Raw genomic sequence first — 20423 nt, 5'->3', positions numbered from 1 at the left:
CTACCCACGATGGACGACGACGAATAGCGAACAGTCGATAGCTTCTCTAATTAACCCTTCCCATCGAAAGTAATTAATTCAGCCGGGATCTCTTATCGCGCATTTGCTGATCGCTCGGAAAGGAATTTCAACGCAGTGGCGGCGTCTGCTCTCGCGATAAACCCAATTAAACTATGCTTCGATGACTGTAGTCTATCGATAAACACGATTTCTTCTGTGTTGTATACGCAGCTTTAATCGTATACGTCAGGTAAAAGATATGTCGGTGAATGATGTGCTAATAAGAATTTTAGTTAACTACATTCGAAGGTAAAATTTTAATTGAATTCGTTGTATTTTATTATTAATTTGGCAGTTATATTTCTGTATTACGGGTATAAATGTTTTGTAATGATACTTTGGATATCTTTCAAAGTATTAATTTTGTTCTTTAATGCTTTTTAGGTTATGATGTAAACGTAAATTGATATTGTAATATAAAATTAGTATAATATTATTGTAATAGTAGTAGATTTTTTTATTTATTAGGATTAGTAGAATTCAATATCTATATAAAAGTCTACATGTTAAATTGTGGATTCTATTGAAAATATATAAATTATCACAAATCCTTTTCAATTATCAAATTTTGTTGAAAGGTCTTGGAAAATTTAAAGCCACTAAAGGACTTGCAAAAATGAAATTTATGCATATACTTGGTATTATAAAATTTACATTTATATCCGTATTTAAATTACAATTATACGATACGATCACACTATCTTCTCAAAGGCATTATAATTGAATTATAATAGCATATATACATATATATAAACAAGAGAGTATTTATGTTGCGATAATATTAATGATAATATTAATTATGATTAATTGTAATATTAATAATAATAATCATAACAGTTTTAGAGATTAAATAAAATACGTTGCATATTCTTCACTAGATTCTTTATCGTACGGTTACATCATTCTTTCACAGGAATTTCGCGAAAACAGAAAAATTACGAAATAAACTCTCAAATGTGGGAATGTCGTGTGATATCGATGCTAGATTACTTCATGCGTATTGCTGATTCTATAAATGCAATTATGGTGCAGTGATCTCATGATACAAATTCTATGACCTATCCATCTCTCTTATACCATTGGTAATTCCCACAGGTCTCGGCGCCTATCCACTTTCCTCGATTCATCGTTGAACTTTGATGGACTGCGAAGGAAGGGCGATTAGAGGAAATCTCTTGTAAGTGCGTCATGTGATATTTTTTGATGTACTAAACTTGATTTATCAATGATTTTTCTCAATCTCTGACTTTACATTTGTTTGTTATACAAGAAGAAAAAGAAGTGAAAGGGAAAATCCGTAATACTGTCGAATCTTGATGACTCGAATCTCAAGGGGAGTGCGAAATCTTTCAGTCACCGAGATTTTGTTTTATCGAGTTTTTCAAGTAAGAGAGGTTTAGGAAGAAAAATATGATAGTTTGTTACCGTTTGTACGTTGCAAATACGTCTTGGATTATTAGTTTGCTTTAGTTTGCTCATCCAATCTGATGGATTGAAATTTGAAAATATTTTATATATCGCAATACAATATGAATGTAACAGTTTTCTAAGGTAAGCGTTCAAATTAGTTTTGCGACGAGTCAGTGTATTCTAACTTGTGGAGGTTTTTATAGCAGAACGGAAGAAAATAAACATGACATTACATTCCTATAGAGTATAGAGGATCGAGTCATCAAGGTTCGACTGTGTAATTCTTATTAAAATAAGGACAGAGGATAAAGTGACTTTTGAGAAGAATTACATTGTTCTAAATTTCACTTTTCGCGATTATCTTCTTCTTTTATTCTTAGTTCGGTTTTTCTTTTCGTCGCAAAAGGCTGAAACTACCGTTTCGCCGGATATGGTTGGGTCTCAAGCCTTGGAAAACATAGTTGCGCGGTGTCGTGTGGCGCGCAGCTGCGATAAAGTGTCGACGTACGCGCAGCTCGTGCTTCGAGGTCTGTTATCGCGAAAAAAGTGCATTTAATGTGTTCGTCTCGGCGAAGTTGTGATAAATCGCGGCGAAACCACGCGTTTTAAAGGCGCATCGCGAATCCGGTATGATTCGGTTCGCGGTGAACTTTACTCCGAGTAACAGGCTAGAAACAACGTATTCTCTTTTTCTTCTTCTTCCCTTTTTTCTTTCTATCCTTGTTCTTTTCTGTTTCATCTCTTTTATTATAGTTTACTTTTCAACGATTCCTTTTCTGTTTTTCAGTCCATTAAATTATATTAATTTTTCAAATAAAATAATTAATTTAAATTAAATTTTCGGTTCTTTTCATTATACTTTGCCTTTTACCTTAATATTTAATTTCCCTTAGTTTCCTTACTTTTGTTTCATTTAACTTTCCTTGTATTTTCTTTATCTTCCTCTTTCCATCCTTCTTTTTCTTTTTCTTTAGTTTTCACATATTTTATTTCTTCCACCAAAATTTTTAAGAAAAAGCAATGATTTTGACCGACGAATTTGATCGCATTGTTACGATATTATTGCATAATCGATTGAAAGTATTAGACAAACGAAGGTTCTAATTTTGAACGAAGATATAGGGTCTGCAGATTTAAAAACGAATTTTTTAAAATATGAATAATTATAAATTTTACAATGCGCCATTTACAATAATAATAACAACAATCGTTTACTAACATTCAATAAAGATCCTTATATCGATTAAAAATACTTTGAAAGCTGCAGAAATAGATAAATATAAATCGTTCGTCTCAAGAATACAAATAAGAACAATTCAGTTCTTTATGCGTGTTTTTCGAGCTTATCATTTTAGAATAATGACGAACGACGTACTGTACTTTACGTTTCTCTGATTTTACCGTCGAAATTACTTTTAAAAATAATGTTCGTAAATAAATCATCACCATTCTTATCGTTTGGCATTTAACTAATCAGGCAAGTGTTTGAATTCTACACTAAACGATGTAAAATTTTCTTAACATTCTCAAGAAAATTTCACGTGCAATTGGAAAAAGACACCTCGATCTTGGAAGGATTAGAATTATAAAATGACAATTCAGTAATATTCTTTAAATGAAATTTTCATTGTCCATGATAGAATTAATCGAAAAAGAATTCGATTCTAAAAGGGACGAGTTCGAAAATGGTAAGAATATTTTTATAAAATTGCTATTATTCATCGTATACATAGTAAAATGTCAGATGCAATTGATTCTGAATCTGCACAGATTCTTTTCTGTATCATATATGTATGTAGATATCTGTATGCTATTCATAGAATATTATTCGAAACCACCTTCTACGGCTGACGAAGCAATCTGCAACTATAGACGTAGATATTATATTAAGCAGAATATTATCAGGTTATCATTCACTCGACCTGGTTAGAACGTTTTGTACACGTACTCTAACATTTCGCAAACGAATTATCTGCTACCTAAGAATCGCTTGCGTGTAACCATGTGAACGTAAATAGTCGTCACCTTTATACAACGACACGTATTATACTAAGTATATGCTTGCATGGTTGGTACGCGAGAAAACGTAAGAAGGAACGGGGCCAAGCAGCAATCTCTCAGAGTTGTTGGTCTTTTTTTTCTCTCTATACGATAAAAGATTCGAATCAAAGTTCAAGAGACCCATGGTCTCTCGATCAATCGAGTTTCCAGTGGTCCTTGATAAGAAAATACCGTAACCGCTAGTGTCCAAAAACATATTTTTACTCCCGCGAAGCGTACATTTTTTAGGGTTCTCAAGCTGAATAAATCACAATTTTGTGAGAAATTTGACGCAGAAAATGAAATTTTTATTGGTGTGAATCATTATTTTTTTTTATTGAAAGACTTGGAGAATTATCTAGTTAATTATTTTTCTTCTTATAAATGAAGATCGGTCGGAAGAAATATATCACAGTCTAGCCTCGTTGATCTTTCGATTTTTAATTGTTCAGTTTTTCAATTCTAACAGAAGGGAATTAAAACTGTTAATGATACGAGAAACCATTATAATTTTATAAACGTTGAATATGCGAATGAATAGTATGAACGTACCGTATAATAGTTTAAGATAGACGACTGTTACGAACATAATAAGAAATATTTAGTACAGACGTTAGTAATAATTCTCATAAAACGAAGAGAAGATGTATTGATTAATTCCGCACATTAACGAGTAAAGAGTAAAGGTATCAATAATGTTACAAGCACTGCTGTTTTAAATTTATTTTGCAATTTACCACTGCCATCTTCCTGTGATAAATAAGCTTATGGAAGCATATCGCGCGTTTTTAGAGAAGTTAAATACTAATCACGTAAACAAGAACGATAGACTTCTTGAATATTCATTTACCCATTAACATTGTCAGTGAATAAGTTACGAGTTGTAGGTGTAGACTTTAGACTTCTCCTTTACAAAGGTAACGATCGACTAACACGTAAAAGCGAGCACAACGTGATTCCTTGTAAACAAATAAGAAAAGGATATGAAATAAAATTGTTTTATTCTCGACTTAGTTTCCGGGCAAATGGACTTTGAAAATTTATCGAGTCTACAGGAACGTGGCTAATTGCTGATTAGATAAAATTAAATAATCGATAGCAGTTTGTTGTACGTGTGAAAATAAGTTGAAAATGTAAAATAAAATTTTTTCACAAGACGCTGTTTCTCCGAGAAAAATAAATTTGAAAAGTTGTCATACTCGCGTATTAGGTCAATTCTTAACTGAACACGTTCAAACTCTATTTCCTTGAAAATGTAACCGAGAGTGAAAACGTTTTATTCTATTATATCTATTATTCTATATTCTTTTCTCACGAGGAATCAGGTCGTGCCCAGTTCTATAGCACAACCCTACGATTTTATGTATTTTTCTCAATTCTACGTATCTAAAACTAAATTAACTTGAATATTTGAGATACACGTTGTTTGTTACGTTGCCACGCGATGATAGCGCACATCAACTGGCATGAATTTTTTCGACCATAGAAAGTTGGTTTATCTATAGTGTAACTGACATGCGAACAAGTCGATAGTCATATCCGATATAATTACTTCCTTTTCTGTCTTTGTTTGATGTATGCTTTCTTAACCTGCTAAATACGAGGATTTTATAAATCAAGTAAGTTGCGAGAAAATTCATAGTTATTGAAACGAGATATAAGTAAGTTAAATTAAATCTGTCCTTGTTTAAATAAACAGATAAGTGTGTATATGTATTTGTTAGATGCGTAAATCTAGACCAAATTAAAATTTTATACCACGGTGTTCTTTTCGAACGATGCCAATGTTTAAACGCAATCCGCTTTGGGTTTGCCATAATATAAATAAAATAATGAAAGAAAACGATGACGTATTAAATATGTAAATAATAGGAAAACCTACGAAAACTTTCAATATCCTTTCTTTTTTTTTTTTCTTCGTGTAGTTTGATTTGTCAAGTCGATTACAAACGCGTATTTTGCTTATCGCTATTTATTTATTACATTCAGATACTTTTATCGTAAATTATGCAAACATAAAAAACATCATGAGTAAGAGTAATACATACAAAATAATATATACATCACACACGTAACATATTAATATTGTCTATTTACAGAATTCAGTGATTTAATCTATTTGCATTTTACGCTCGTTTTCTTCCAATATGGAATTATTATGCTTTTGCGGTAGGCTGTCGAACAATTGTATCTCGTAGACAGGTTTTCCATCCTCGCTGATCCATATACTTCCGTTCTGAGCGCATCTCACCACGTAAACCAGTCCGTGCGCCACGCTGTCCACTCTGATACAATAAAGCGGCTTGATAATAGTAAGAAGGACATAGAGATAACGACAATAAGAAAAAAGGTATTAGATAAAGTTGGAGAGTTAGCGTCAATTTTTAGGCGAACTTTGCCAAAGTGTGTAATTAATGCTCGAATTTTAGCTTCAAAGAGTCTTTCAACGCGTCCTTCATGCAATCAATCGATGCTCATCAATGCGAAAATCCTTTCTGCTCTTCTTCATCTTTGAAATACTATAATTCTCAGAAAACCCCAATCAATTGCAACAAGCTTATTCTCCAAAGATACGTGAAAAGATACAAGATTCTCATTTCAATATAATCCGAATATTTTCTTAATTATTCGAGGAACACGCTCTGTCAAAATTCTTCCAAACTTTGGGCCTAGTTCCAAAACCAAATATTTCTGTAATTGTTACTTCGTTGAAAATACCTTCGGAAATATTTCTGTATCAGTTGATCTTGCGACGGATTTACTTCTGGATTTTTTACATTGCACATTTGAGAAAGCTCGGGACACAGGACTATTATCCTTACTCCAGTCCTTTCGTAATGATAAGGTTGCTGCAAAATTACCATCGAAATTAAGGATCGAAGTGTCGAGAGGCATGAAGTTGAGAATAACTGTGTACAACGTTTCTCGATGAACCATAACGTACCGCGAACGAACGGCTGAAGCTAACCACTGCATGTTTCGTAGCGGAATATACTGGAAGCTGAGATAAAGAATACAGACCAGCCACAGACGATATATTGACGATAACACCGCCTTTGCCACCGGAGTCCTTTTGCATTTGTTGGATTCCTAGAAGCGTCGCTCGTATCACCGCTGTCTACGCAAATCGATCTCAATTAACGAATCGCAACAATAAATCGTAAGACGTTCGATATCATCGATATTACGCTGTTTCTGATCAGATTTTCTTGAATGAAATTTTTAAGATTTTAAGATTTTATATATATACAGTCAATAATTATTTATCGTTAAAATTATCTGCAGGTAATGCAATAGAAATTCATATAATTATTCGAGCTATTTTACCTCGTTTATTTAATTTATTTAATTTACTTTTAATTTCGCTGAAACTCCTAAGTTTTAACTTTTACATTTATGCGTTATCTTTCCTTCTATCTTGTTTGTTAATTTATTAGTTAAATAATCGAGAATCCGAGATAACAGAAGTGTGAAAGAAACTTGAATGGTTCCAGCCATCGCCTGGATCTCTGATCCTAAGCTCTCTGTTGCAAGATGTAATATTCTGTTGCAAGAATATTACATTCGGACAAACGTCGTTGTTCTTGCTGTTGCTTACCACGTTTACATCGATGGTTTTAGTGAAATCGCTCTCGTTAATGACACCAGCATTGTTCACTAGAATCTCCAGACCGCCGAGTGTCTTCACAGCTCTCTTGAAAGTATCTGTTACTCAAATCAAGCATAATTTAACGCTATTATTTTTCGTAGATCCGAAGGAACAGTTATTTGGATAGTTGATTAAAACGTAGCGTGAATCAATAATTAATTGGCGAGTATTTTAATAAATATGCTAATAATCCAAATAATCTGTAATGATTTATACGGTACCTGGCAATAACTTTGCGTGCTATATCATATCCATATTAATTAACATAATATATCGAATTAAGTAGGATAACTATCGATATCTGAAGAAAACGAAAATAAAAACCAAAGTATTTAGAGAGTTCCCTTTTAAAGGGGTCGAACCATCTCTCACGAATTTCTTAAAAAGTCACTTCATCGGTTTCTTCAACGACGTTTAACAATCTCAGAGAAAATCAAACTCATTGTCGTCAGTCACAACGTCGCGTATGAAAACTTGTATTCAATAATTATAAGATTATGCTGTATAAAAATATAATTACCATCGAATTCGGAATTGTTCGCAACATCGCACTGGAAGAATATAGCACGATTGCGGCCGAATTCTGCGTTCAGCACGTTCATCGCTTCCTTGCCAGCTACCTCCTCGATATCTATCATTGCTATTACCTGCAATTATTTTGCAATTATGCGAGTACACGCATCCACGTTTAGTGTAAATCTTTTATATCTTTTCTAATCTCTGTAGCAGACACTCTCCGTTAAAATATTAAGCTTTGTTTTATTTTCTTTCTGCAGCCATGGTTATCATTGAAGAGTTTTTGAGAAAAAAGAAAGTCCATAAGATAAAATGGTGAATCGAGTAAACTGTATTGCAAGTGTTTTAGTTTTAGTTTTTTTTTTTTTTTTTTTGACATCAACTACTTTCGAATCGATTATTATAGAGAATTCTCAAAGAACTTGGTTCTCTTCATACTTGTGAAAATCAAACAAACATGTCACTCTCTCAGAAAGTTTCTCGATGATTATCAAGATGACAAGTACTTACGGATGCACCATTTCGTAGCAATTCTCTGCTAATAGTCATACCCAAGCCACCTGCAGCTCCCGTCACAATGACTCTTTTATCCTTGATCTGCATGTTGTTTTACTATATTATGCCTTTGTTGCGAAGAAAAATATAAAATAAATAGCCGACACTTTCTTTTCGTCCAAAATAATATAAATACGAAAGGAATCGCGTACTAGGAGTACTGTAAATTATTTTCACCATATGGTTTCCTTTTAAAAGAGTCAAACTTGTCGATCAAATACGCGATATGGTAAACTTAAAACGTTTGTGAAACAGCCTAGCGCGATTTTCACTACAAAATGATTGCTGTTTTAATTGTCTCATTTACGTAGATAGGGAAACGAGAGATAAAAGAATCTAAAGAGAAGCGCGAGAGAGAGGAAAGGAAGAAATCTAAAGGTGAATTATTGAAATTGAAAATCGAAACAGACAGTGTCTTAGTAGCTACTGGATGTGTTTCTGTACTGAAAGTATTTCGTATCGAGCTGATACGAAAGAAGTTGTTTTCGTGTCGCGATCTTCGACCTCTTGTGCGCCATGATGTTTAACGAGGGCACGAATCTTTCGCTATCTGCATCTATGATCCATTGCAACACGTAACGTCCCTTGATCTTTATTGCTTACGAGAGCCGCGAGAAGCTTTGACGTGTAGTTTAGCGCTTTTGGTCGATCTTTGAAATAGTTGTACTTAGTGGTAAGTTTAATTTTCATTTTACTTACGAGAAAGTGAATATTTTTGTGATTTACAGTGGTGTATAAAAGTTTCTGGCCAGATAGATTTTTCACTTTATACTCTAAAGGCGATCTTCTATCAAATCATTTTGATTAATAAAGTAATTATATAGCAGCGTTTATTTCCTGCAATATTCTTATACTCAATTCTAGTTAGAATTCTTAAAGATATCGCTTTTCGCATATAACGTGAAAAATCTATCTGACACGATAGGTTTTTGCTTTTAATAATTTATTTGTTTTAAGAAAAATGTCGCTTTTACGTTACGTATGCTTGCATGTAACTTACAATTTGATAAAGTACTTCAAATACCATTATTTGAATTTCAGTTGCTTCAGATGTCTTCTTTAAGTACAAAATGGGACAAGTCAATAATACAATATAAAAGATTAGTCATTCATCTTTAGAGCTTCACCTCCACTTTTTTGAAAGGTGGAAACTCAACAGCGTATGGTGGTTGTTTGTTTTCAATAACCCAGACAGCTCCATTTTCACCTTTCAAGAGAAACTGCATCATGCCTCTTCCTACGTGATGCGTTCTGGTGATATAAAAACAAAAACAATATTCTGTAATATCATTTATATTAAGAGCATCATTTCATTTTCTCTATATTCAAACAACTTCAGATTATGTTCAAAACTGTGAAACGAAGTGAGTAACATGTAAGTGAGTACTTACGATTGTACCGGCAGTGATTCTAGCAGTGTTTTAACAGCATTCTTTTCAACAAAGTCTAAAGCTTTCTCTGTTATTTCATCTAAAATCGACGTTGCTGTGGCACCAGGGCAAAGTACAAGAATACGAACGCCAGTTTTGTCAAAGTGTTCCTGAGACAATTGGTATAAACGTATAAATTTTTGGGTCAGTATTCTTGTGAAATTACAAAAAGTATTTCTATACACTGTCATTATCCAATGAAACGTTACTTCTTTATCAGATTCCACCTTTCATTTACATAGTATTAAATTTGTTTTGTCATACGAAACTACTGTCAAACGTTATGAAACGTAATACATTTGCTTATCATATTTCACTTTTCATTTAGATAGCATTCAATTTTTCTTTGTCATACGATATTACTGTCAAACGTTATGAAACGTAATACATTTACTTAGAATCAATTAGTTAGTATATAAATGCTATAATGAATACGACGTACAAAATGGAAATTCTTAAATAAACCAATACATATATATATATATATTTATTATATAAATAAATTCTTAAATAAACCAATACATATATATATATATATATATTTATTATATATATTATATATATGTATTGGTTTATATATATATATATATATATATATATATATGTATTGGTTTATTTAAGAATTTCCATTTTGTACGTCGTATTTATTATAGCATTTATATGCTAATATGTATATATATATTATCCTAAATAGGGCTTACAATATATAGCTTGTATATAAGAAATTGAATCGACACAAAGTATTTAATGTATACTTGTTAATTCTAAATTTATACTTAATTTTCTGAAAATGAATCCTATGACAAAACTGGCAAAAGTTATGACCACCAATCTCTATCAGTCGTTTCTCCAATCTGACAATATACATTTGTTTATACAGGGTTGATGTACGGTAAGTGTTGATTCAGCACGTTAAAGTAAAAAGGAAAATTCATATGGACACACACTGAGTATCAGCTTGTTTTCGAGTTTTGTGTTTATTTTGTAATGCGAAATTACTTAAATGTACGATTTCGTGGCAAACGGATGATAGATCGTGCTGGTTTTGTTCGATACATTCAATCCATAATCATTCGATCGAAAGAGAATGAATTCATTCGATTATTAGCTACGATGGAATTAAAAAGTCTCTTGTTTCTGATACGTCAGTTGATAGTGTTGAAAATCTCCGTCAATCTGGCGACCAAAATTGCCTACGAATCGTAAAAAATTGTAAGCTGTTCGAACAAACTCGACGATCAACGATGCCTTGTTGGAAAATTGGAACAATTTCACTGAACGTGGGTATGTAACTATTATAGGTAAACACAAAACAAGCTGTTATTCAAGAACGAGGTCATACATCGGCAATGTATTTATATGAACGCATTTTTTTTTTATTTTAGAATGCTGAACCAGCTCTTATCGTGCTTTTTACGTGCCCCGACCCACTCTGTATGCATTATAGTTACCTGTATGCAACGGCTGAACGCCAAGACAGCGTGTTTAGTGGTACAATAAATAGGTATTTCAGCGAAGATTTTCAGAGCCATGACCGATGCGATGTTTACTATGGTGCCTCCTTTGCCACCTTTGTGTTTGCCCATATAATCCAAAGCGAGCAAAGATCCTTGGATTACGCCGTTCTTAAATTGAAACAATTGACGAAATTACCAATCAACATTAATACCACATAACATTATCAAAAATTAGTAATTAGAAATTGATGTTATTACCAATGATGCTACAGTGGTGTCATGTTAGTTTCTAAACTGAGTTTCCGGAAAGACGAACTCATCAAATGCGTGTTAACTTCGTTGCTACATTACATAAGTATACGATTAATATTCTATTGTGAGGATGATATAAAAAATGTAGAGAATTTGTGGAGAACATGAGTATGCCTTCTGAACGGCTCAATTATTAGCGTAATTATTACTATGACCAAGCTACAAACGAAAATTTAAGGATACAAAGAAGTACAGAATGTACGTAATGTATGTAACATAAAAAGATATATAAAGTATAAATTAAATAAATAAAAAGTATCGAAGGCAAAGAAAAAAGTACAAAACAAAGATCGATATACATCCACGGTATATCTAATAACTTTACATTAAATTTAAAGTTCGTTTCCAGATTCAGAAAAATGGTTTGCCAGCTGTCATCTGAGATATAATATATTTAGTTGAAATTATTAAGTTTTTCTATAAACATCGTAAATGCTATCCTTCGAAACCAGTCGATCGTCATAGTGTTAAATGATTTTTCAATTTTACAACATGAAACATACCAATGCATTTTTCAGAATAATTGTTTCAATCACCTCGTATATAATTTGAAGCTAATGTTAATCATTTGACAACATTTCTTTTTTATAGAGTTTTTACTTTATAAAATTTTTCGTTAATTATTTTATCTACATCATTCATGTTGTAATTTTTCTAATTACATATATAATGCAAAACGTGAAGCAAGTAACGAACAATATTATTTCTTCGGTTTTACAGCATGAAATATGCAAATTTCAGAATATGCGTATAAAGCTCAAGAGATCGACAGTGTTCTTTGTCAATGAATACTTTAACTTGCTCTTCTCTACATCTTAACAGACTGTGATATTGTTTTTCGTAAAAATGTTGTACTTACAATGTTCACGCCAATAGTTTGCTGCCATTTTAAGTCATTAAGTAGACCAGCATTGTTAATAAGAATGTCCAGGCCACCCAGAGTGTCCCAAACTTTTTTAAAGGTTGCTGCAAAATTACAGTAAATCATAACCCGATGAACTGAGAAAGAATAAATAAATAATTATCCTTTCTTAGTTCTCAATTAATGATACAAAGTAAAATTACATTATCACTGTTATGAAACGCGATTATCATGTTATAGTATATCATTAGTCAAGTTAGAAATAAATTTGAAAATATATACAAATGTTACAGGATATTTAATGCAAGTATATAAACTATCTAATTTCAATCTATAAAGACAAATGACCGACAAGAAACTATTCATTCCAAAATAATAAATGATAATTATATCTGATTTCGCACATTCTTTTGATCGGATAGTTACTTTTTGGAAAATCACAATTATCAATAACAAAAGATTTGATCGATACGTTAAATCGAGAACCCAAATAACGGGGAAAAATGACGTTATTTTGAAAAACAACAGAGAACGAATATACTGAATGAATAGAAAGTATATCTTTGACGAGAATAGCTATGTGCAGTAGCTAATTTCAAAATACCTTCGAATTGTTCAGCATTGCTTACATCACATGGAAAATATTTGGCGGTTCCTTTGCCGAATTCTATTTCCAAATGGGACACTGCAACTTCTGCGGACGAGATTTCTAGATCAATGATAGCAACTACCTATAAACGATATCATTATTTTTAACAAATAATAAGACCGTGACAGGAAGTGAAGATCTTCATGATTTATTTATGAAAATTTACCTTCGCTCCATCTTGCAGCAATCTCTCAGCATAAATTAAACCGAGTCCACTGCCTCCACCGGTGATTAAAACGGTCTTGTCCTGTACGTTGTTCATTGTCTGAAAAGAAATTTTTTCTCTTCATTGTCGTTCCGTGAAGAAAAGAAGCAAGAAAACAAGAGAAAAAGATCCTAAGCAAAGAATGTGTAACGTTCTTTCTTTCAGAGTTCCGACTTTGACTAATTTATTGAATTAGATTTATTAATCTTCTACACTCGATGATGAAATATCACTCTCTTACATGCTGACTGTACTTTCAGTGTTCTTGTTTACGACGATACGAAGTGTGAGAATAATATTTCTCGTTCGCCAGTTCTGTGCGATATGTCTATTGCTTGAAAAGGTTTTATAAGGTAACTAAGATATATAAGATTTACGACAGAATCTTCCTATTGGTTGATTTGCAATGATAGTGATAGCAAGAAGTAGTGGGAGAAGATCACGTTTGTGACGTTGGTGGAAGACCACGGTATTTCTTATGTTTTCATATTATCATCTAGCATCTATCTTACGTGAATATGTATTTTGTACTCTTTTTCAATGTATTATTCATAAAGTCGAAAAAAGAAAAGTTCACTGAAAAAAAATTCTGCCGTTACTAGATTAATATTGTCCCTATTTAATTGATCAATGAATGGAAAAAATACAAATTTCCGATTCGTCATTCTGTCTTATGGAGCTATTTTCCATGAAACATTTTTGTCGATTCGATTTCATTCGAAACAACATTTTCTATTTAACGATAATTGGCAATATGTACATTGAATAACGATTATACTGTAGCTATCGTTAGTTATCAGTGTCGATATCTAAACCGAAATAAAAAGCCACTGACTCGAGAATTGAAAATAAAAATGAAAATGAAAAAGCTCGATTAACTCTGAATTATCGATACCCACTTTCATGAAACACTTACCGTGGTTTTTGCAAAATATTCGGTTTTCCAGTAGACGATATAAATGGACGTTCGAAATCAAAGAAGGACTGATTACAGATTGAAATTATGTAAAATAATACATGTTTTGGAAAGATTAATATGGAGCAATGTGTTATATAAAAGGGCATATGCATAAATACGTAATTTCGATTAACATGTAAGAACATAGATACAGGGGATTTTAAGTCGAAAATCTAAGTTATTTGCGTCGTTACTAAAGGTAAGCAAATTTTACTAACGATAAGAAGCTTCCTAGATATTGTTGAAGGCTATGCTGGCAGTTCCCTGCAAAGTCATTCACATTTCCTTCAGTGCATCTACATATTCCTTCTTTATGCACCAGTCTTTGTGATATTCTTTTTTGTTCTCTCCAAAAAATATTATTATAGTTTTGTCTAAAAATGATTAGTTTCAGAGAGATATGTTAACGTTATTTTTCTTGGAAGACAAGAAATGACAAGGAAACATGAACACAGGAATATCGTTTTGCGTTTTTGCTTATTTGCAATGTCTAATAAAATTAGTCAGTCATTATTATTATTAGCATTTAACAGCAGAAATAGCTTGGATGTTCGATTTAAAATTAACGCCCTGTATATGTAATAATCTGTCTTACTCCTTTTTGATCTGATCTTACACGCGCCTTTCGTAATAAGAATAATCATTTGATAAAAATAAATTGCGCACAGTTAAAATGAATAGAATGTATTCTTTCATCGATTTATACTTTCATATATTCTTTTCTTCTTCTGTTTTAATTATAATGTACATTACATCACGCTGTTACTTGTAGTTGTAACACACGGAGACACTTGAAACATTATATAATAAATAAATAATTATTAACGTAGATTATATTTATTATCCTTTTAACTATAATTTTGTATTGAACATTAAGATTTATTATAAATTTTCAACAACGAAACATTTCGTCTAAAACGCTTTTTCAGACAATTTGCATTGTCGTATTTTATATTTTAATATTACGAAGGAGAATCCCAAAAGATTTGTCCAACATCTGTTTTCTACTTGCAACAGAGATAGGAGTATTGAAAATATAATAAATTATGGAAATCACGCGTGTCTTAATACCAGAATGTATGATTAGTTCATTTCTTAAATTATAGAAAATTATGAGAAAAGAAAATACACATACAGAGTTCACATAATATGCAAAGATATATAAATCATCCAAAGCATTTATAGTACTCGTTATACTATTTGCTAGGTAAAATAATTCTTTACCTAGATTATATTCTTTCAATTACATATCCAATAATACGAACTCGCATAAATATTATATACATAATCAAATAATAACACTTAGAAAATAGTAAATATGAAATATCTACGTGAATTATGATTCGATTGCTGTACATATTGAACCGATTATGTTAAAGGATTTAGGAAGCAATAATTATCAATGTATATTTTCTTTTCTTAAACGTTAATGAAGAAGAAAATTACAAATAAAATTAGAAGTTAAAAAGATTAAAAATTAAAAAGATTAAAAATTAAAAAGAAACACGTACTCAACTTACGTATTTAACGGCGCTAGACTTGGATTTTTTTAACTTAATTTACATACATAACTACATGTCAGAGTACGGTCATATATGTACATGAGCGTACACCATAGACAGAGAATCGTGATGTCACAAAGATGGCGGACAAGAAACGCGCGTTTCCAAGTCATTCAAATATCGGTAAAGTTTCAACTTAATTATTTTGCTTAATAACTAAATATATATAACGAAAATATTATTAATATAAATTTTGAATAAAAAAGGAAAGATACAGCAATCGAATTCAACCGATCTTTGCTATCCAAAAGTGAAATTAGTATCTAATTGATAATATTTTAACTAGGTTTGTCTCTCTGGTTACATTAATGTTTATATAGGGACTTTTAAGGCGCTATAACTAGGAATTTCGATCGCGTATGCAGGTTGATTGTTTTCGATGACGTAAATGGCGCCGTTCTTCCCGTGTTCGATTAATTGGATAATAGCAGTGGCTACATGTTCTGGCCTGTTAACAAATATTATTTCATTCAAATAGATGCATTTTCTAATGGAATCAGACGAGTCAAAATATCACGTGTACATTGAAATTAATATGTGAAATAATTAATTGAACTATGATAATCTATTCTTTCAGATATTATAAGATAAGATAAGATAAGATATAATCTATATTTTTTCAGAACCAGATTATATTATGGTAGGATTTTAAGTATTGGTATTTATATATTAATTAAATATTTTAAGAACACCAAACAATGATATGTTGTTTAATCAGTGTCCAGAATGAATGGAAAATGAAAAATCAGTAAAGGGAAAGCAATTTTAAATAAGATATACGTAATTTACTTTCAATAGAATTGAAATGATACGTAAAGAACAGGGAATTCCTAAATCCGAGTGACAAATAGCCAAATTTATGTGATATTATTTTCAACGAAAGCTGTAAACGTTGAAAGTTTTGTTAAGATTTCCATAAGCTACTTCATCTGCAACGACAAAATAAATGATCTTTTTGTACGATAATTTTGTATAAAATTGAAAATTGAAGAATTGGAAATTAGAAATGTATAATATTGCAAATAAACATATGTTCGATGCTGCAGCTGTTTTTTCAAAAAGTTCATGGAATTTTAATATGAAAAATTGTACTCTCTGCTTACGGTTGTTTCTGCATGGTGGCCATTGCCATAGCCGCGGTTTCTTCATCGAGAAGATCCATAGCGTGTTCTTTGGAGGACATAAATCTGGCAGCCATAGCTGTGGTCGTTAATCCAGGGCATATCGTCAGCATACGGATACCAGTTTTCTCATAATAATGCTATGTTGGAGAATAAAATGTTTTCTTTCGGAAATCTTATCCACAGAAATGGCAATTGTGAGAATTTTTCACTCCTTTAAGAAGGTACGCACTTACATATGTACATAGAAATTACAAAAGCTTATTGCGTAGATGTGTATGTTCTATCTTATTTTAAAAGTGTCACAACTGGGAAAAAATACATTTTCTTGGACATCTTAAAAATTTCAATTTTATGTTTATTTTAACTTAGAAGATATCGCGAAGCTTTCAGAAAATATGTCCAAAACGTATCCAGAATATTGTTAGACATTTTTGAAATAACTTTGTATAGAGTACGAGACATAAAAGCAAAATAAAGTGCAAAGTATTTTCATGTATTTTAAATTTTCATTTTTTGTATGTTGCCATTCGAAGCAGAATTTCTTTTGCTTTTTTACCTTCAACGATTGAGTGAAACCAACAATGGCGTACTGCGTCCCGCCATAAATTGGCGCTATAGGGATGCCCTCGAGGCCAGCTACAGAGGACATATTTACGATGACTCCACCATTGCCACCCTTATACTTCCCCATAATATGTAATCCCAAGATAGTTCCATGAACAATGCCTTTCTACCAACGGCAAACAAAACGGTATTAATCCTTAAACATCAATTATCGTGGGTGAGATTATTACTTTTTACTTTTCCTTTTACATATAGATGAAGATAAACGAATGCCATCGAAGAGGCTGCTGATCTTTCAATAATTTAAATAAGCTACAAAAAATTAAGAAAGAAATTCGGTATTTGCATACTTCTTGCTAATTATGTAAATGAATTCGGAAAGCAGAAATTTTGGGCACGCGATTTCATTTGTCAAATACTGAATTACGGGGTAGACGTGGAAATACTTTTTAGTCACGGTATCACCTTGAGTAACAAAAGTTGTATATATATTGATTTATATAATATTTGTATGCAGAATGCAGAAATCTCTTACGTAGTTGACATCGACCATTATTTCCCAATCCGCGTCGTCCATAATGCCCGCGATGTTGACGAGAATATCTAGTGTCTCGTACATGTCGATAACTTTTTTGAACGATTCTGCGTATAAATTAAATTTAGCGATAAATATTATTCATTAAAACGCTCTATAAAGGGTAAATAAAAATGTAATGTACCGATGAATTATTGGACATAAACTCCTACACTCCTACACTCGATAAACATTAGGAATACACGTGGATTCGTAAAATGCAAATTTTATTACGGATTAAATCATATTTATGCTAATGGGTAAAAATATCTAGATATACACAAATACATAAAAGCTACGTAAGCATTATATATAAAGTGTCATTTATCTTTTTATCATTTCATTCGTGGTAATTGATTTTATAGTATATTATGTAACAATCATCTTCACGAAATTTTCTATTGTGATCGTCGTTTGTTTGACAACATTGATTTAGAAGAAAACGATCGTTCCATCGATTCCAGCTTATATATATTTATTTCAGTATTATGCTGGAACATGCTTTCGAGATGTATCGGTTATTATGATATTACGATTTTTCCTTTCGTTTTGTGCTTTCGTTTCTTACGACCGCGGTAATCGCATCTAAGCAATCTAAATCTTATCAAGAGATAAAGAAAACTTTAATAATTTGCAAGTACCTTTAAGTTTTTCGCTCTTGGACACATCGCAGGCGATAAAGATAGCGCGGTCTTTGCCAAACTCGTTGTTCAATTCAGCGGCTGCGCTCTCACCACCGGAATCGTTCAGATCCAACAGAGCTACCGTCTAAAATATATAAAAGTACACTTATCACGCACAGCTGGTTTGCTCAGAGAATTTGCACATTTACCATAGAACACTTCTATGTCCATACGAATTTGAAAAAATTAGATGAAAAAAGATTGGTAGGGACAGAAGGACCACCCAATCTTGTCTAATCGAAACACATGTATGACCGAGTCTCCTGACTCAATTTTGAATTAAAACTTCGTGTACGAAGTCAAACATAGACTCTACGGATAAACTTGACTTTGAAACTGAACTGTGATCCGAGTGACTGTGATTATCGATGTAGTCGCTTGAAAATCATGTTTACCCCCAATTGACTTTCTTCTTCTTCTCCCCGGGGGCCAGTTTGTCGATCGACAACCTCAGTCTTCTAGGGTTACCAATTGGAACGTTATTCCAAAAGAATTAGAATCTCAACGATCCTCGCGACTTCCCCATGGAACTCGTTATTTTCGAAGCAGAGATGAAGAATTTGTACGAACTCTTAGGGTGGTCCTTCGTACTGTTTCTCTTCCAAGTGCTGATTTTAGACGTGTAATGTTCTTACGACTTTTACCTGATCGATCGATAAGCTAATCTCATATCTTCTTTTTGAATAGTATCATCAAACTTTCAGATAAAATCGAGGAAAGCCTCTTATCTGATATTTATCGATATTATTAGTTATAATTGGAATTATGTACATACATACATATATTTCTCTATACTAATTTTAGAACACATTCTTTCAGATGAATTCGTTTGTAGAGGACTTGGCAAAAATCAAAGGTCAAGTCAATTGCGCGTGACTTTTGTATTATTTCTCAATAAAGGTTTGCACCTACGTACAAAGCTACTTGCAATCAACTATTCTCAATCCTACGGAGCACTTTGGCCACGATGTTAAAATTAATTTATTATCTGTTATATATTTTAATTGATCGTGACTAATCAGTTGGGATAATCAAGGCGTTGCCAATACTTTAACATTATATAACACAACATGTAACATTATGTAACATTATATAAGTTATTGCTCCTGAATGGATTAAGACGAATAGTCAGGTTATGAGAATTTCGATTCCTAACGCTGCTGCGATTTTCAACAACTTTCTATATTTCAATCTCACTCTCGTTCTATCAACAAACACGATTTGTACGATCAAAGATGATATTCAACATAGAATCGAGTATGCGTACCAATAACTATGTTTCCATATTTTGTTGAAACTTAGGATATCTCCTAACGGTAGAAAAATATAATTGCGTAGAAAACGAGCGAAAGAACATAACAAGATTAAGAATCGAAACTCTCTGGATTTACTATATAACCATCGCTGCTACAATTTATTGAGTTTTATTACCTTCGCTCCGTTTCGAAGGAGTTTTCGGGCGGCGCAGAAGCCGATTCCGTTCGCCCCGCCGGTGACGAGCGCGATCTTACCCTCGATGTTCATGATCGATCGCTGGCAAAGAAACGAATGTTTCCCCGTTTTATTTCTCACCAGATACAACGGTGGTTCCCGCGGCGTTCACGCGCGAAACCTCGCGAATCGAATATATCTTGGCGGCTGGTTCTTACGGCGACAGGTGACAACGGTGACCGATGAAATACGAGAAATCGAGAATCAATCGTATCGAGATCGTATGTCTCTCGTGGTCATTTGACGGGTAACGTGACCGCGAATCTGCGGGTAAACAGGATCGAATTATACGCCGATCGATGGAGAAAAAATTCGGCACGAG

General features: G+C 32.5%; 2 protein-coding genes and 1 long non-coding RNA gene across 3 annotated transcripts; 1 reads left to right on the top strand and 2 right to left on the bottom strand.

Annotated features, from left to right (window-relative positions):
- The first annotated feature begins 103 nt into the window (after window positions 1-103).
- LOC138178766 (uncharacterized) lies at window positions 104-4475 on the top strand. The gene is made up of 3 exons (XR_011172801.1): window positions 104-309; window positions 1156-1237; window positions 1334-4475. It is a non-coding gene; the product is annotated as an uncharacterized LOC138178766 (long non-coding RNA).
- Window positions 4476-5466: 991 nt separating this feature from the next.
- On the bottom strand, window positions 5467-8695 carry LOC138178760 (15-hydroxyprostaglandin dehydrogenase [NAD(+)]-like). Its single transcript, XM_069110978.1, has 6 exons — window positions 8186-8695; window positions 7680-7806; window positions 7109-7215; window positions 6455-6628; window positions 6229-6359; window positions 5467-5795 (listed from the first exon to the last, which is right to left on the bottom strand). The coding sequence occupies exons 1-6, from the start codon at window positions 8276-8278 to the stop codon at window positions 5621-5623; spliced, it is 807 nt and encodes a 268-aa protein (XP_068967079.1). The 5' UTR covers window positions 8279-8695; the 3' UTR covers window positions 5467-5620.
- Window positions 8696-9156: 461 nt separating this feature from the next.
- On the bottom strand, window positions 9157-20334 carry LOC138179117 (uncharacterized). The gene is made up of 13 exons (XM_069111567.1): window positions 20042-20334; window positions 18569-18695; window positions 17889-17995; window positions 17346-17519; window positions 16769-16926; window positions 15981-16113; window positions 15624-15656; window positions 13107-13205; window positions 12896-13022; window positions 12289-12395; window positions 11112-11285; window positions 9622-9770; window positions 9157-9481 (listed from the first exon to the last, which is right to left on the bottom strand). Exons 1-13 carry the CDS (start codon window positions 20132-20134, stop codon window positions 9346-9348), a joined length of 1617 nt encoding a protein of 538 aa, XP_068967668.1. The 5' UTR covers window positions 20135-20334; the 3' UTR covers window positions 9157-9345.
- Window positions 20335-20423: the final 89 nt, after the last annotated feature.

Source organism: Bombus flavifrons, chromosome 4 (assembly GCF_040668555.2).
Source record: "Bombus flavifrons isolate JBK064 chromosome 4, iyBomFlav1_principal, whole genome shotgun sequence".
NCBI lineage: Eukaryota > Metazoa > Arthropoda > Insecta > Hymenoptera > Apidae > Bombus > Bombus flavifrons.
This window is presented reverse-complemented; position numbering and strand designations above follow the sequence as displayed.